This window comes from Bacillus rossius, chromosome 8, assembly GCF_032445375.1.
Source record: "Bacillus rossius redtenbacheri isolate Brsri chromosome 8, Brsri_v3, whole genome shotgun sequence".
Lineage (NCBI taxonomy): Eukaryota > Metazoa > Arthropoda > Insecta > Phasmatodea > Bacillidae > Bacillus > Bacillus rossius.
In genome coordinates this window covers 57031478-57050480 of record NC_086336.1, presented here as the reverse complement: position 1 = coordinate 57050480, position 19003 = coordinate 57031478, and the positions used below count along the sequence as shown (strand labels likewise).

General features: G+C 41.2%; 1 protein-coding gene across 1 annotated transcript in view; it reads right to left on the bottom strand.

Moving 5' to 3' along the window:
• Positions 1–19003, bottom strand: part of LOC134534990 (nostrin) — a 172245-nt gene extending 153242 nt beyond the window's left edge. The window contains exon 1 of the mRNA XM_063373784.1: positions 18569–19003. Coding sequence (XP_063229854.1) covers positions 18569–18652 — 84 coding nt within the window. The 5' untranslated portion in view covers positions 18653–19003. The remainder of the gene's footprint in view (positions 1–18568) is intronic.

Sequence of the window (19003 nt, the reverse complement as noted above, 5' to 3'; positions counted from 1 at the left end):
GAATATTAGCGATGTAAAAATCAAGAAGGTTCTTTTTTTTACCTTTTGTAATATATTGTTTTACGTGCCATCCATCTGCCCAATTAATATGCTGACTCTTAAAAAAGTTGTCCTAAAGGAAAATACAGATCCCAAGTGGCGTGTGACCTCCTCAGCCACGAACCCCTCCGCCAACGAACGAAAGTACGAAATCGGTTCGAGTGTGACTGCAGAGGCGCCTGTGGAGTTGTGGAGTCTAATGCATAGAGAGACCGGAAAAATTCGCGAATTCATTTCGCGATAGGCTAAAGTACAAATAGTTATACCTCAGTGCTGCCTCTGCTATTGGCTCACAACTCACCTGGATGACTCTGGGCCAATGAGAAACACCCAACACAGGCTGCTACGTTGGGACTTCTCAAAACACAGCAGCCAATGAGTGGGTGGCATTTGACCGAGTGTACGTAGAACTATGGAGTTCATCCTACAGGTCATTGAACCCGCGAATTTTTCCGGTCCCTACAGTAATGTAGAATGTCATTTTGGACTCTCGCCACCGATCGCCAAGGCACAGAATACTTAGGCATTCAGAAGCTGAATGGAGCAGCGGCTCCTCTGATGCAGGAGAACCCGACCGACCATTGGCCGAGTCGGGTCCTTGAATCTGATAGGTGGCTCATCGCTCTTATTTGCCGCACTTGACACGCGGCTACCTAAAGTTCGAAATTATTGGTGGATTATGTCCTGCCCTGCAAGTTGGCCAGTTGGATCAATGTCGGTGACGCGCGCAACTTAGGAGTTGGCGATGAACAGGGTAGCTTCACTTGTCTTCTGAACGCAATTTTTATTTTCCTAGCCTAACTAAAACTAAGTGTATGTGCCCACCGGAAGTGAGCATAGTTTCTCGCCACACCAACAGAAAAGTACAACTCGTAAGCTAAATACATTTTAATCTAAATTTGTAAATTATATATATATACTATATAGATGAGAGGAGTTATTTCAATGTATAAAGGTTTCCACACAAATCTCTGATAAAATGACACAGATTGGCCCGGTAGAACTTTTAAGGTTTGTATTGGCTCTCGTTATATAAGGCTTGGTTTTACACGTCGTGTTGGTTAATTCGTTTTCTTGTAACTACTATTCTATTAAAAATGGATATGCTTATAAATTTATTCCAATGGTTTTTTTTTTTTTTTTTTAACATTTTACGTTTCATATTTTCTCAACAGATATTTACTAATGTTGCACAAATGTTTATGGTCATTATTACTTACTTGATCTTCCAGCTGGAAAATAACTTTAGTAAAGATCTGGTTAGGACGTTTGTGGCTCAACAAAAATAACGAAGAAGAGCTATCAGAATGGTTGTTATGGCAATAAGCGGCGCGAGACCGCGAGCTGAAAGGTTGGCGGAGGTGTCGTCAGCCACCGGTCGAGCCCGTCCCGCCAGTTGTCCAGTTGGCCGCGCCGAGGGGAGGAAAGGGCAGTTGCGACAGGACCGGGGGCGGGCGAGGCGTTGCCCCAGAGTGCGGCGACCCGCGCGAGACTGGCCGAGGCGACTACGCGCGCGCGGTGGAGTCCCTGCCCGCGGCGACTGAGGGCTCCCGGGAGGAAGTTATAATAACTTTTTTTTTATTTCCCATAATTTTGACACTTTGTTAACAATATTCACTTAATTAACCAGGAAAGCAAGCTTGTATGTGAGTGAATCTAGTCACTTCAAATTACATGCGGTATTTTGACGATTGTAAACATTTGTAAATGTATAATAGCTGAGAAATAAATATATAAAATATAACCTAAGAAACTTTACATTAGTTGTATAAAGATGAAAGTTAAAAAGAGCAAATAATTATTAAAGTTCAACATTATGTATAAACAAAAAAAGTATAAATTATATCATTGTTACATGAATAAATGAAAAGTGGAGCATCGGGAAGTTCTCTTGCCAAGGGTTCATTCGCAGACGACTGTCTGGTTAGCTGAGACGACACAGCTCCGGTACTAGCCCTGACAGCTAGCAGAGGTTGGATAGACCCTCCACCGGACCACGGGTTCACTGGGTCTCAGCGTGATGTGGGAGATCGGGGAAGGCGCCAGCAGCGCTGTTTAAAGTCTCAGGGCTCAGGACACAGCCCGACTGTCTGGTCATAGCTGAGTGCGGTAAAAGGGGCTGTGGGGCGGTGACCATGCTGGGTCGGTGGCCCCAGCCGCTGGTCGGTGCCGAAGCTCTAATACCCTCCAGATCAAACAAGAGGGTTTATCCCTAACAGTTCTGTTTTAAATAAGCTCTGGAATGTTTATAAAACGAACTGGAAGTTTCTCCCACCCTACCCTTATAGGGCGCATATGTGGGAGGGGAATGTGAGAATGCCGGCCGTAGGTCGGAATAATCTGTCTGGTTAGCTGAGCTTGATTGAGATTGGAAGAAGTGTATCTCCTCCTGGATGCGACCGCAGCCACATCCAACCTAAAGCTCTGGTTGGTGATCTGGGAGTGTACGGGTGTAAGGGTCAGTACAGTGGGATGGGCGCCCAAGGTCGGCTCCTCTCACATAGGGACGCCCCGGCAGGGCACTCTTTCACCAAAGGGAGGATGACCCTAGTGCACACGCGTTTAACTTAGCTGCAGTCTCTTAAAGAAATGATCTGGACTGTACAGAGGCTGGTTGTAACCCTACTCTACCTGCAAAGGAGCATACGTCGGGACCCAGGAATGTCAATCACAAGCAGGCGAAGATGACCTGAATACATTCCAGGCTATAGATAGGGATAGCGGGTTCAATCACTTCCAGGATAGACTGCATACTCGAGCAAATATCGCATGTCCATTGGCCGCTGACTTGTGGGGCGTCTCAGTTGGGTCACTTGTGATCTACGATCTTCAATTGGCCAAGAGTCCTTTAGATTAACAGTGAACCAATAACAGAAGCAGCACAAAAGGTGTAATTATTTGAGTGGTAGCTTGTCACGAAATGAATCCGCGAATTTTTTTCCTGTGTCTAGCTAGAGGCAAGTATTTTTCACTCATTAGACTGCAATAAGGTATGCCCGCGCTAGCGATTGTTCCCTTGTGATTGGCGGCCGACTGCACGAGAAGCCATTGCCAGACCATTCAGGACATGTTTGCTTCTGCAATGGATGGCTAAGATTGGTGTGCTGGCAGTAGAGAAGTACCTGGAATAAATCCAGCCAACCACAGGCAATACTGTAGTGTTTTTATCACACAGCTGAGCTGGTCTGAAAATCTACTCGCGAAAAATACATGGCGCTAGCTATAGATAGGGACCTGAAAATTTCGCGGTTTCGATGACCTTCAGGATAGTCTACACAGTCCTCTGTATACTCGGGCAAATAACGCCAGTTAGTTGGCTGCTGACTTGTGAGTCGTCTCAACTGGTTTTCCCGTGATTCGTTACTTCTTTGGTTGAGGGTTTCTCATTGGCCCAGAGTCGCCCAGACGAACAGTGAGCCAATAGCAAGAGCAGCTTAAATCTATATGTGTATGAATTTCAGACTATTGCGAAATGAATCTGCGAATTTTTCCGGTCTCTAGCTATAGCTATACTACGCACCACATACGAGGTGTGATCAAAAAATACTGTGAATGATTTTTCTATAGCAGCAACTGCTGAGACTACATCTATTTGAAGCAATAAGACAGACAGCCTGATTTGTAGGGACTGGAAAAATTCGTGGTTTCAATGACCACTAGGATGGACTCCACAATTCTCTACGTACTCGGACAAATGCCACCTGCTCATCGGCTACTGTTTTAACTCTGTGCTAGTATCAACATCTTTTCGTAAAAAATGCATGGTATAAAGTGCTTCTAGGGCTAGTATACGCCTTTGAAAATAGAGCTGATCAAACTTAATTGCAAATAACAGAGAAAGTATTCAACAAGAAACACTGAGTGTCTGGGTAATGTTTAGTTGACGTAATTCCTATGACCACCGCAAAACTTGCAACTGTCATAAATGGTTTCTTTGAAATAATATATTATTTTTTACACAATTTTTTTTCTGGCGTGTTTTAAATGAACGCCCGATATCATCCGAATATGCTGATGCTTGAGGACTCAACACGAAGGTCACTCTATCACAAAACCGGCTGAAGTTTCGAACTGTGTGTGTTTGCGCAGTGGTTAAGTCACTGGACTTGCATCCCGGGGTACCTGGGTTCGCATGCCGACCCGGCCATCCTGATGTCTGTTCCCTGCGCGGTTTCCCGAGCTCATGCGAGGCCAGTGCTGGACGGCTCCGACCCCGACATGCCTGGTGTTTTTCTACCGCCTGTGACTTTCATATCGACCTGGAGTTTTTTTTTTTTTAATACATAGGGACCGGAAAAATTCGCGGGTTCAATGACCTGTAGGATGAACTCCATAGTTCTACGTACACTCGGTCAAATGTCACCCACTCATTGGCTGCTGTCTTGTGAGACGTTCCAGCGTAGCAGCCTGTGATTCGATAAAGCTTTGGTTGGGTGTTTCTCATTGGCCCAGAGTCATCCAGCTGAGTTGTGAACCAATAACAGAGGCAGCACTGAGGTATAACGATTTGTATTTTAGCCTATCGCGAAATGAATGCGCGAATTTTTCCGGTCTCTATTAATAAATAAATCTACAAAAATGTTCTTTGAATGATTCTTGCAACGGGTATGGTTGATTTGAAACAGTTTCATGAACAACGACATTGCTGGGTTACGCCGGACGTCATGGGAAATCGTCGATAATGGGCAACACAGATTTTGGTACACGAACCACAGCCAGTCAGTGTGGGAAAAAAAAACGCGTCCTGAATGGCCCGGCCCAATAAGACAATTATTGTTTCTCTAGCAGACAGTCTCCTATCACAAGGAAGTTATCGCTGACGTGGGTCGGTATAGTTTGTTGCAGTCTAGTGGGAGTTACGAAAAAATGTTTTCAGGAAAAATGCCTCTAAACACAAGTCGGTCACTTTTTTTTCTTCGTGAAGGGCTGCAGCCGAAGTTTGCGATGCGGTGTTTAAAGACCCTGGACGCGTCATGACTGCCGACCACGCGCTAGGGGTCCGCGTGTGTGCCCTGCAGTTAGCGCTCCCCCATTAGCGCCTCGGCTGGACTTCCGTGGACGACATGCGAGTACAAGCCCCCATTCAAGCTGGCAACCCAGTTGGCCCGTCGCTTCTCTTCACTAGGGCACTGGGTCGTGAGGAAGTAAATGATAAGTAGCGACATGTGTTTTTCGCGAATAAATCTAAACGCCTATTAGACTGCAACAAGGTATACCCGCACCAGCGGTTTCTTCCTTGTGATTGGCGGCCGTCTGAGAGAGAAGCCGTTGCCTTGTTTGACCGAGCCACTCAGGACGTATGTGCTTCCGCACTGAATCACTGTGATTGAAGTTGTATCAATCGACATGTACCTGGAAGAACTTCACCCAATCACGAAACACAGACGGTGCTACCGTGTTTTAACTTATAACTAGGGACCGGAAAAATTCGCGGGTTCAATGACCTGCAGGATGAACTCCATAGTTCTACGTACACTCGGTCAAATGTCACCCACTCATTGGCTGCTGTCTTGTGAGACGTCCCAACGTAGTAGCTTGTGATTTGATAAAGCTTTGGTTGGGTGTTTCTCATTGGCCCAGAGTCACCCAGGTGAGTTGTGAGCCAATAGCAGAGGCAGCACTGAGGTATAACTATTTGTATTTTAGCCTATCGCGAAATGAATTCGCGAATTTTTCCGGTCTCTACTGATAGCTCATTAGACTGTAATAATGTAAACCTGCGCTAGTGATTGTACCCTTGTGATGGTCGGCCGTCTGCAAGAGAAGCCATTGCCCTATTCGGCCGGGCCATCCAGGACTTGTTTGATTCATCACTGGATGGCTGATATCGGTGTATTGACAGTAGGCATGCACCTAAAAGAAACACAGACAATGCTATAAAGTTTAAACTCACGGCTGATCTGGAAATCTTTTCGCGAAATATAAGCGGTTTCGAATGATGAGCAGATAACTGCTGGCGTTGTTAATTGGAGACAGGCAGGGCCGGTGCAAGGTAAATTGGCGCCCTAGGCTAAAAAACTTAATGCCTTCCTCCCCCCCCCCCCGGCCGGACACCCCAAAAAAAATTTCCTTGCCTCAAAATACATCACGTAAGCCTAAGATTTCGTCAACAATCAAATGTAAGCAGGCTTGTGTTTTTTTTTTTAATTTTTTACTTATTACAAATCATAAACAGGTCACCGTGGACTTTAAATAATTACTTACATCAATATAAACATTCCAAACTGTTACAAAAATCCATTTTTATCTAGTTTCAGTAATCGTTAAACATATTATATCAGCTGTTATGCGTCGTGCTGCGCCGCCCCCAGCTACTTGGCGCCCTAGGCGGTTGCCTAGTTCGCCTGTATGGAAGCGCCGGCCCTGGAGACAGGCAGGCTGGCGCGTATGACATGCTACAGACCATTTAAATGCGAATTTTAATTGGATCATGGGTAGTTTGGCACGCTATGAAGGACAAGACGCCAATAACGAAATTACAAATTCCACACGATCCAACTACGTGCAATCCGGACAGAAGGTGAAATGCGACAGCGACCAATGAACAAGTCACTTGTTTATTTCAAGTGTGTGGAGTCTAGCCTACGATAAGTTAATGACAGTTACACTACTGAACACCCCATCATTTCTCGGTAGGCCTTTAGTTAGGGACTGGAAAATTTCGCGGGTACAATGACCTCCAGGATAGACTCCACAATCCTCTGAACACTCGGACCAACGTTACCTGTTCATTGGCTGCCGACTCGCGAGACGTCTCAACGAAGTAACTTGTGATCAGATACTTCTTTGATTTAGGGTCTCTAATTGGGCCATAGTCTTCCAGATTAACAGTTACCCAATTACCAAAGCATCACAAAGATATAAATACTTGAATTTTAGCATATCACGAAGTGAATCCACGAATTTTTCCTGTCTGTGCCAATTTTGCAAATTATCGGGAAATGGTTAAATTTTTATTGGCGGCCGATTGGATGATTTGAACCACAAGGACGAGATGTAAAAGTTTTCCCGTGGCTAGCGGTCTGCAAGAGCGTGTCAAATAAACGAAGGTCTGATCACACACGTCGTCACAAAGGCAGTTATCACGAACTAATACCGTCTCTAAACCAGGCAGTGGCCACGTTTGCATGATTACGTGGTAAGTGTGTGAAGCCATTTTTTTTTCCTTCAGCTAAATGTTGCGCTATATTAATTAGACGCTCCAAAAATTTACTTAAGTTCAGTGTTTGCATGGTGGAAACAGATTTAAATCACTTTTTTTATGAAAGTAACACTTTTTAACGACGGATATTTTAGTTAATTCTTACTAACCATCATCAGACGTGGTAAAGCACCATTCACGAAATGTTTTGCGTGGAACAATATAGCGATGGCGAGGTTAAAAAGTGACTTAAACTACGCACGGCGAGGTTAAAAAGTGACTTAAACTACGCACAGCAAGCCGTCTCCTGACAATTCCTACTCTTTGCTCTAAACATTACGCGTAAAACAATGGATGGATGTTAACCAACAAAATACAAAAAAAAAGAGGGTTATTGACATATATATATATATGTAAATTAACACTACATAAAACAAATATTATTTAAATGACACTGTGTTCAACTTTAAACTCAATTTATTCCGTTCTAAATTAACCCATTTTTACATAACACCGGTCATATACGCCTCAGCTAGATATTAACACAAATTTAATAAGTAAAGAAATAAAATCAAGGTTGTAAATAAATCGGTTGCTTTATTTTTTGATCATGGCTAGAGACCCGGAAACTTCGCTGGTTCAGTTGGTGTCAGGCAAAAATTCACAGTCCTACATATACTTTACAAACATATCCTTCCATCCATATTGGCTGATTTATTAGTGCAGATTCTATCTTTTGAGTGGGACCATGTGATTCGGTCTCTTCGCTGCTATTTGTTAGTTGACTGGTAGTTGACTGGTAATTGGCTGGTAGTAGAGGGGAGTTGTGATCCAAGCCAATCTTCAAAGTATTTCGAAGGTTTACATGTCTGCAATATATCTTGCGACCAAAATAATCCGTGTGTTTAATCATGGCGTATTATAATATTCTACGTGACTATGAAAAAGAATTGAAAGTTTAATAATTTCACCACCAAACTATAATAAACAAAGACCCAGCAAAAAAAAATCCCGTGAAAATTTATCATGGAAATTATTTCTACATACTATGAAAATAATTAAATAATTAATGTGAAGACAAAATATATATTATGAGGTACACAACCTTAGACCGTGTGCTCACAATCGGTTAAGATGAAGATGCTTCGCGGTTATAAATCGTGTGCGATGACAATGTATGCACGAGTATATTATTGCGAACAACCATGACGTCTTTTGCCCTGCTATTTATACGGTTTATGTACCTAGACGTGTCACGTGCGTCCGTTTCCCGACAGCAAAAAACATTACTTACACAGCAAACATTCCGCACAAGCGCACTCTCTGTAGAAAAGAAAAGAAAATACATCGTCAGCTTTAAAATGCGCGACGGTTAACCTCCCCCCCCCCCCTCCCTCCGCGACTTCCACAAGCTGAGCTACAATGCAAGCACGCACGGGTGATGGACAATAGGTTGGCAGTTCCTGACTACACAGACAACTTAGATTTTGTAACGTTCACGTCCCGAAAAATATGATAGCCTACATAACGAGTGCGATTGTCTTCTTTAACTCTAGGAAACTCTAATTGTTGGCTTGTCTTGACACGTTGATAAACCGCAAAGAAAAAAAAAATAAATAAATAAATAAATTATGGGTACATGGAGCCATTCCAAAACATTCCCTCCACACCCAAACATCCCCCCCCCCCCTTCAATTAATCAAACAGTAGTTTTGAGTCTGCGCTTCTCCATTATAACTTAAGTTTCAACTTAAGTGATATAGACTGTGTCGAGCAGCTTGTCGCAAAATTGAAAATAGTCTGTTCAAAAGTAGTACCAGTTCTACGTATGTACTCAATTCCCAACACGATGAAAGTATCCTGTCTCGTAGAAGGTGGAAATTTTATCCAATCAGAATAAAGTAGTAGTGTGCCCCTACTGTTTAAAAAAAACTGTAGTTTATTTTGGAGGGATTGAAGTTTGTTGAGAAACAAAGTAAACACTACACTCGTGTGTATGTAAACAAGATGGCGCCAGCCACGAGCTCTTGTGCCGAGGCGCGCAGTGGCAGATAAATAACGTGACGGCGCGGGAGGACTGCTTGTTTATGTAATTCCCTCGCTGGAGGCGGGCATCGGCCGTTACGACACCGGACCGCACGGGACTTTCGCCGCCTCCCGCGGACTGCAGGGCCCGCTGACTTCTGTCGCCGCCGCTCCCCCAGTAGCCAGTACATGCTGCCAACTGCTGTGCGCTCAGCCGCACAGACTGTGCCGCCGAGACGCCGGCACGAGCGTACACAGAATTATACTTACAGCGGGGAAAGGGGGACACTGAACGTCTTTGCCCGCTGTTTGCTTTTAACTTTTTTTTTTTCTTGCTTTTAGCTTCTTGAGGCTCGTTATGAAAAAAATTATGAGAGTGAATTTTTTCGATGCGCGCGCACCATGCAACAATATTTTCACAAGATGGAAAAAAAGCTACATACAAATAAAAATTATATAAGTGCTTTTAAATCTTATACTTTATTGATTGATTTTGAATACTGGTCCATATAATTAAAAAAAAAAAAAATTATTTATTGTGAATATTAGTGATAGAAATTGTGTTTATAAACTTTTTCAAGTATCTTTATACAAGTGAAGTTATGTTCCCACAGGTATTTTTTATTTGCAGTATAAATTATTACGTTATTATTTAATGCATAGTTAAAATTAATAAATTACAATAAAATTCAGCATGTTTATTTATTTAAATTATTTTTCGATTATTTTACTAAATTAAAACTAATAATTTTATACACAACAATATTAATTAATATTGAATACTGAGTATTCAATTTAAAAAAAAATATTTGATTGAATCTATGCTTAAACAACCGTAATATCACTCCTTTTTAAATTTTATTTCTATTAATTATTTGCAAGAAAAATTAAAGTTAGTTTTTAACTACACTAAGTAAGTATAAATTTAGTAACTTAGCCTGCCCACTTAGTCCAGTGGCTAGCGTGTGCGACTGGTGGGCCAGGGGACCCGGGTTCGATTCCCGGCCGGTGAAGGAGATTTTTCAAAACTTGGTAAAGCACCCAGTGGGTTAAAAAAAAAAAAAAATCACCATCGTCCGGATTTCTTAGGATATTGGGCAGCATTCGGGCAGAAGTTTCTAATGTGAAGGCAACACAGGTTAATGTACTAAAAAGACAAAGCCCTTACGGAAAGTGAATATCCACTATGTTCTTCATTCATGCAAATTTTGGCGGCGTTTACAATTCATAATCGAGCACCAAAGAAATGAGACTGTATTTTGCAAATGCACACAGTTCCCATCTACTTAATCAGCTACAGTTCTGACACAGATGATAGGCCTACCAACCGAAGCCGCGTCTGTTGCAGTTTCACCGGCGAATTAAGACGACTGTCCATAGCGAACAAAAGCAACAGAGTGTAAACCACCTTTTACCTCCCTGAGGGCTCCGCCTACCCGGGCACACAGAGCTTCAGGAAAAACAACGCGATTTCAAAACTACTCAAGATATCCGAGTGGGGGTCTGCTTACGAAAAGCATTTAAGAGTTCGCTGAGGGCCGAAAAGTACTTTTGATTTTGGATGAAGTTTTTAGATTGTACTTTTAGAGGAGTTAAAATGGCTAAAAGGCGTGTTTTAGAGTAAATTTTAGGCGTAAAACAAACGGTATATATTCTGGAAAGCACTTAAGGGACTTGTATTACACATTTATCTTCATTTCTCCATCATATAATGTTACGGTCACCGCTCAAATTTCACAGTTATCCTGTGACGCCCAAACTCAGAGGAGACACCGCGCTAGAAGCACCATCGAGCGTCGCGCTTATCATCCCGCCTAACTAACACACACACACCCCTGACGAGGCGGGCCCCTTAAAGACCATGTCACACTATCAAACTTATGTCTCCAACATTATTTGACAATAGAGTTGGAGGGGTAATATTGGACGAAAAATCACTTCATTCTCCGTCAAATTAAGTTGGTCACATCCTCAAATTTGATTTAAATCATGTCACATTGTCAAAGATTATTTTTGAATGTCGCGTATAAAATAATTTTATTTGTAAACAGAAAATGGTGTGTCTATAACTTTCATAATCACATATTATTATTTTTATCATGTAACGAGTATAAACGTGAGTTAAATTTAACGAGGGTTTTTTTTTAAATTATTGAATGGACCCAACTATAACAAGTTCAGAATTTACATCTAGCACTGTAATGCAGCATTTAAATTTCGAAATGAGATTAAAATCGAAAAGTTTCAATTCGCTCAGTCCACGAATAAACTTTGTTTGTGTGGCATAATTTGAAAAATATTTGAGGTTATCTGTCCAACTTTATTTGATGGAGAAGTTTGGAAGCAATTTTCCTCCCAATTTGTAACCAGCTTACTTTAAAAGTGTGCGAGTGAACGACTCAAGTAAACCTTTTGCTGTGATCTACAAGTTGACTCGCAGACCCCAGGGCTGGTAATAGGCGCAGCTGGTGCGGGTGTCCATGAAGTGTAGTTTGCTGTACCACGGTGTGTTTCGGACCACCCTGGCAAACAATGTAAGACGTATAGCCTTCGCTGCAAGGCAGCACGTTCGGTCGCTGAAAAAGCTACACTGAGAGAAAGGTTTATTTGCCTCAACAAAATATTTGTTTATATATAGGCGAAATAAATATATTTTGTTAACTCAAACAAATATTTTGTAGTAGGAAAGATTCTGTTGACCCAACAAAATTATATTGTCAACTCAAATGTATATTTGGTTAGGTGTAACAAATTATTTTTGTTACTTACCGAGTTTGATTAAACTAACGAAATATTTTGTTCCGCCAAGTAAATATTTGTTTCCCCATATATAAACAAATATTTGTTTGATTCAAACAAACCTTTTTCTCCGTGTGGTACAGCAATAATTATAGTAGCTGAAGTAAAATGTGCTCGAGTGTCTACGTGTATTCCTACTGTAAATATATGATGGGCTCAGACAACAAAACCTAATAAACCAATAGCAGCTATCGCAAAAATTATTCCTAAGTTACCAAAAAAACTTCTTTTTTACCTCTTGCATGAGAAATGATATGTGAATTTATAACAAATCCGGGTAGAATTAGAATACATAATATAGGTACTTCTGGGTTTCAGCTGTGACCACTCAAATGAAGAACGTATTTGCGTCAGAACGTGCTCGAGTAACGTGGTCCTGGTGGACGTATACAGTTCATGTGCCGAGTGCAGCGACCTTCCAGACCTTCCAGACCTTCCAGACCTTCCAGACGTCCCAGCGAAGCACGACGACAGCAACGGACCAAATAGAGATGGGCAGACAATGAAGGAAGACGTGCCGCTAGCTGTCTCGTGACAGAACTGTCAAGTAAGACAGAAATGTCGGGCGGTGTCTTTTTTACGTCGTGCGTTCACATAGAGACAGGATCAAAGTGACGGACTCTCGAATCACGTCAACACCGCCTAAACGCTAATACACAGGCGGAAAAAAAAAATATCTGTACTTTTACAAAAGATTACTTTGGAAACCAGTTACCGAGAAATAGTTTGCAATACTACAAGACAAATATTGTGGCTTTGTACAACATACGGCTATGGTTAATTTTGCATACATTAAATACGTTTTTCGAGATAATATTGAGTAGGTACTTACTACGAAAATTGGCGCACAATTTTATATTTTATTTTATGCTTCATTCAAGCATATTTTTTTAAACCATGGAAAAGATAATGGAATATTAAACAATTGAACTTTATTTTGTTATAAAATGCTTATTATGCTCGCAGTTAATACTGGAAGCTATTCAGGGAACGGTTTACAAATTACTTTAACTATTGGCGGTACTGGGACGACACAAGTATAAATGCCCGGGTATACCCAGTATAACAGCGAACGCTATTTTGTGGTGATACGGGTGTTTTCATGTAAATGTATCAATTTACAAATATTTGTAAGTTTTCTTGAATATTTATTTATTTTCACTTCAAAAATGACAGTGCACACAAGATCAAGTCGGAGGCTAGAGGTGCGTCATTGTTCCTGGATGTTCATACGCAGTAACACCCTAGCGATCTCGGCCAACCGACGCCTGAGGTAACCGACTTTAAGAGGCAGTATCCTAGATTATTTTGCTTATTAAATTTCGTGTTTTTTTTTACATTATTTTTAATAAATTCATAACACAACTGTCGTAATTGTTTATAAAGTGTTTTATAAATGTATCTAATACCTATTTATTTAATAGTTTTAATAAAACTAAAGGCCAATTTTTATGTAAACCCTAGCATGTAATCGCGTTGTATGCAGTTTTAAATTATCTAATCGTCTGCATGTAGTCTTTGACATACATTACTTAATTTTTTGTATATCATTCTAAGTAAAAAAAAAAATGGATTTCCCAAAACCCTAAAAAACAAAAGTTTGTAGGATTGTGGGAAAACCTATCGATTTATGAATTCTATAAAAATATTAAGAAATACACGACAAAAACGAAAATCTAAAACTGTATACATCACGATTAAGCGCTTTTAGTTCATTGTAGGGTTGACATAAGAACTGACATTTTATTTCATAAAAACCAATAACAAAATACGTATTCAATTTATATGAAAAAACATTTTATAAACATTTAACGATAGTTATATTATGATTTTACGCGTAATTTAAAAATAACGCATTGAAGCAGGAAATTATGGATACATGTTAATTGAGGATATGTACTGCCCCTCTGACCATAGAGGCGACGCGCAGAAGTTCGACCGCGCCGCCGCCACGGCGTCAGGCTGGATTCTCAACCTAAACAACAACAGTGTCGAGCATGCTGACTGATCCACCACATAACGAACGGTCGTGCGCATAGGAGGGAGATGAACATATTTTATTTCTGTTGCGGACGCATGGCGTAACAACGAATGAAAGCAGAGCAGGGTGCCATTTCGAATGGGAGCTGGGAAATGTTTGTATTTATATATCACGTGGTGATAGGAATTTATCGAAACTAGATTTTCTCTGGTAATTCTTCCTATAAAATTATAAAATTATATATATATATATATATAGCTAAGTGACTCGTGATAAATGCACATAAAAATACTAAAAAAAAAATGGCGTACAGGTTCTTCACTAAACATTTGCTTACCCTATCATAAACTAATAAAGTTTGAATTGAAAAATAGTGTAGGTCAGCAGTCGCGGAAAAATAATTCTTAAAATATTTATTTTACTAAAATTACCGACAGAGGTTATTTTCATCGAGAAATTTCACTGGCTAAAAGTTAACACACGAGATTTCAAATTATGAACTGATTTCCGCCAGGTCGTGTGTATGGTTTGTAATGCACTCGCTTTTTTTTTATATTGCAAATCCAACTTTATTGTTGGGTCCTTCCGTTGTCAGGTAGTCACACTCGTGAAGGGATGTGCGGATGCCTTACCGACACAGCATTGCCTCGACGACAAGAGGGAAGCCCTTGGAAGATGGCAGGCAGGCCGAGCCGGTGGGCCAAGGGCTCGTGGTCCGCCGGAGAACTTTCTAGATGGGTTGTAGAATGTTCGCAGCATCGCCTCTGTGTCTGCGAGGCGGGATGATAAGCACGACGCTCGCCGGTGCTTCTAGCGCGGTACAGCCTCGAGCGGTGACCGTAACATTACATGGTCGAGAAATGAAGGTAAAGGTGTCATGCAAGTCCTTTAAGTGCTTTCAAGAACCTGTACCGGTTGTTTCACGCCTAAAATCACTCTGAAAAACATGCGTTTTAACCATTTTAACTCTTCTAAAAGTGCAGTTTAAAAACTTAATCCGAAATCAGAAGTACTTTTCGGCCCTCAGCGAACTCTTACATGCTTTTCGTAAACAGACCCCGCTTTGAGTAATTTTGAAATCGCGTTGTTTTTCCTGAAGCTCTGCGCACCGTGTGTGCGCCCGGGTAGGCGGGGCCCATAATGCGCATGCGGGGCGGGCCGCCGAGGGGGTACGGGGGGGGGGGGGGCTGCTGTCTGCGCCTCTGTGTCCCGCTGCACGCCGCGACGCACAGAGCGAGCCGGGGGCGCACCGGAAGCGGATCCCCTGCCTTTGTGTTCGGCGCGCCGCCTAGCCCGACAATGCCACGTGGTGAAATGCGGGGGAGGGGGGGCAGGTTGTGGAAAACGGCACGGAAGCTCGCCTCCGCGCTCTGTATGCGGCACTTTCTTCCCCGATGAAAGATCCCGTGTGAGATCTCACTAAGCGCACGATGCTTCGCTCACAGCTTCTGCAGTAGCTAAGTATTAGTTCAAGCCTGGGCTACATTCGCGACGGCAAGCAAACTACATGCAGAACCAAACTTCGAAGCTGCATTTGCACACAAAACAGCAGTTCAAACATCCCACTTTTTGCCCGCCTACACCCCCCCCCCCCCCGGTCACCATTTTAAGTTTCAAACATTTGATTATGGTTAGCTATTATTTATAGAAGTTTGATTACGTAAATCCAAGCATTTAATTCAATGATGTTTTGTTTTTAATGACTGGGAATTATTAAATAGCAAGCCATGCCTCGCATTAGTTTCAGTCTTTATCTTTGAAATGCACGTATCAAAACAATCGTTATTTGCTCTATGCCGCTGACGAAGTGTACGTTGATTGGCCACGAACAGATACCGTCGCACAGCACAGAGTAAAACTAGAAGTTCGATGAATTTCCGTGCACAGTGCGTGAGCTGTTTTCCAGTGTGGCAGCTGCGATCTGTTCGTGTACATTCAACTACCGTGCGAGTGTGCTTTGTGCGTGCACAGCCTTATGACCCCATGCTCGGCGCCCAATCTTTAACTGTGGCCCACATACTTTAAGTAATATTATATTAATATGAGTTGAAGTCTCGCTGATCCAAATCATGCCAGCACAAAAATCGAGTGAATACAAACGTGCGCGTGTGAGTAAAAAAAAAAACTAAGCAGTGAAAAAAAGCTTTAATTAAAGACAGGAAAAATTCGCGGATTCATTTCGTGATATGCAAAAATTCAAATAATAGTACCTTTGTGCTGCTTCTGCTATTGGTTCACTGTGAATCGGTATGACTATGCGCCAATCAAAGACCTTTAATCAAAGAATATAATCACACAAATCAGCATAGGTGACTTTTTCTCAAGTATTTTGGAGTTTATCCTGGAGGTCATTGAACCCGAGAATTTTTGTATTGGTATTTACAAAATAAAATAAACTTTAGGCCAACATCCCAAACCATTCACCATTACTCTGTGACGTACATTTGTGTATACACACGTTTATACGTGTTATTTTCAGGGACACATTTTTTTTGGAAAATTATTTCGAAATTAGCTGAGTGTTAAAATCCTATATCCTCGCCCGAGTTTCGTAACTGGTCAATTTTTTCTCTCAGTTTCATGTCTAATGTCGGTAAACGAATCGCAGCAATTTTGTGGGAAAGCAAACACGTCCTGAATGGCCCGACCAATAGCTTCTCTTGCAGAAGACCGCCAATCACAAGGGAAAAACCGCTGGCACGGTCATAACCTTGCTGCAGTCTAATGAGCGTTCAGTATTATTATTTCCCGTGAAAATTTCCGGCCTTTAGTGATTGGTTACAACTAACTTTACATTTTCTGCTCGCTGCTGCATTACAGACATGGTTTAGGCCTATCCGAAGGCGCACAATAGTCTAGCGATATACTTAACTCCTGACTGGTGGGTAAAAGCTTCTGGGTGAGAATCACTGCCAGATAGGAGGAGGTATTTTCACATGTTAAAAATTTTCTTTCACTGTTGTGTTGAAGTATGGCCTTCCCTAATTACCGCAGATGGCAATTTTAACTCGCCGCATAATCACACTGGCATTAAATAACCTCACGTCCTTCGCGGTTTCCACCACCGAGACGTTTCCTGGATTCACCACGCTCATTAAAACGATATTTATTATTGAAAATAAAAAATCATATGGAGCTGTTAGGAAGGGGCGTTCGAGAAATACAGTAGGTACTTTAGTTTTCGAAGCAACATGTGGGGCCGCGTCGGTCCGTGTCCTCTGTACAACCGTGGCAAGGTCTATAGATAAATAGGAGCAGCCAGGGGTAAACATGTGGTTCGGGACGCACATTAACATTTATCACGTAGCTCTTTCCTTTAATCGCTTTTATTGTTTTCAGCCGAGCAATGCATCCATGCCGTTACACGGGCGACTTTATTCCACTGAAAGTTTCTTTTAATGTTCTTTTTTATAATAATGTTGAATTCCCTCGACGTATCGTATGCACGCTTTAAACTATGACGACGCGGCCGTCCAAAAATTGTCCTTCCCCCCCCCCCCCCCCCCCCAAAAAAAAAAAAAAGAAAATTGCCACTCGTTAAATGTACTCTGTGACAATTTCTTTTGGAATTTATTTAATCAGATACCATACAAGATAATTTTTAGCGTATTTGATGTAAATTGCTAGGGCCTATTCATCGTATATGCTTATATGACATAAAAACGATGCCTAAATGATTTGATTTTATTGTAGGTTTTGGGATAGACATACACTTATAAACGTATAATGTGGTCAGTAAACGCTAAAAATGCGAAGACCACGACATTTTTAGTGGTTCGGTTCTCTTCGATTGTCAAAGCAAGCATCCTATATTGTATATGGGTATGCCTACCCCGAAATTATTAATTCCGGAACCTAAGGTCTTTAAGTGTTAAGATAATGCAATAAAAACACGTCGAACATAAATGTCATTCTTGTGTACACTGTGTATGTTGTATATTGTAGAAGCCTCATGCTAAAAGAGCCACAGTGGTAGTATGTATCTAGATAAAGGAGTCAATCACGAAAAACCACGACCAACTATCGCCGTTTGTTAGCTACCCTAATGTCAGTATTGGGATCCATTGTTGCACTGTGCAAACTTCATTCCTTACTCATTATTGAAGAATATTAAGGCTGTTCTCTAATAAAAATGTATTATGACAACCTGTACTAGCTGCCAGTATTAGCTTGAATAAAAATACATGAAAAATAAGTAGGTACCAGTACTTAAACAGTCTGAAAACTACTAAGCATTACCAATTATAGCCAAACAAAACTCAACCCTCGAAAATACAAAAAGGTGTGGAAAACTAACTAATTAAATAATAATAGGGTGGAGGGATCCCAACGAAGGAAACCTTATTAAAATAAATCGAACTACACCAAGTTCCGCTTTTACAACAGAATGTAAATCTTGATACTGGTAAATAAATTCAATCACATGTTTCTCAAATTCGGCTAACCCCACCGGCACCAAAACAACACTCAGCAATAACACAACAATACAAAGATCATTTATAAGTATTCATTAATATTTGTTCTACAAGAGAATATTTAAATAAAAGCACTTTTTAAATTAGCTTAAACAAGAGTAAACTCACCCCAAAGGTGTCTTTAAATAATGCAGTCATCATCAGTTTCGGTAATCCTTTTGAAGCAGATTTTCTAGCCACAAATTTCTTCATATGAAAACACCGTGAACGCCACTAAACACTCAGGCACACCATAAATACATTTACACTTAAGGTATCTCCTTGAAACTGTAAAAACCGCTTGATATTACTGAAAGAAATCATTATATTTCCGTAAAAAAGCAGTCACTGTTTCGTAATCCACTCACAAATTACTAAGTCTAAATATTTTGAAGTATTAAATCTTTAATTACACCGCGCAAGTACAGCATACTGCCGTGTGAAGCATTAACAATACGCGGGCTACTTTTGAAAGTAGTGATTGAATTACCACTAGCCAACGACCGTTTCTGTCACTTCAATGTACAGCCACGTGATCGCTAATCGCTTGCTGGAAAATCAACA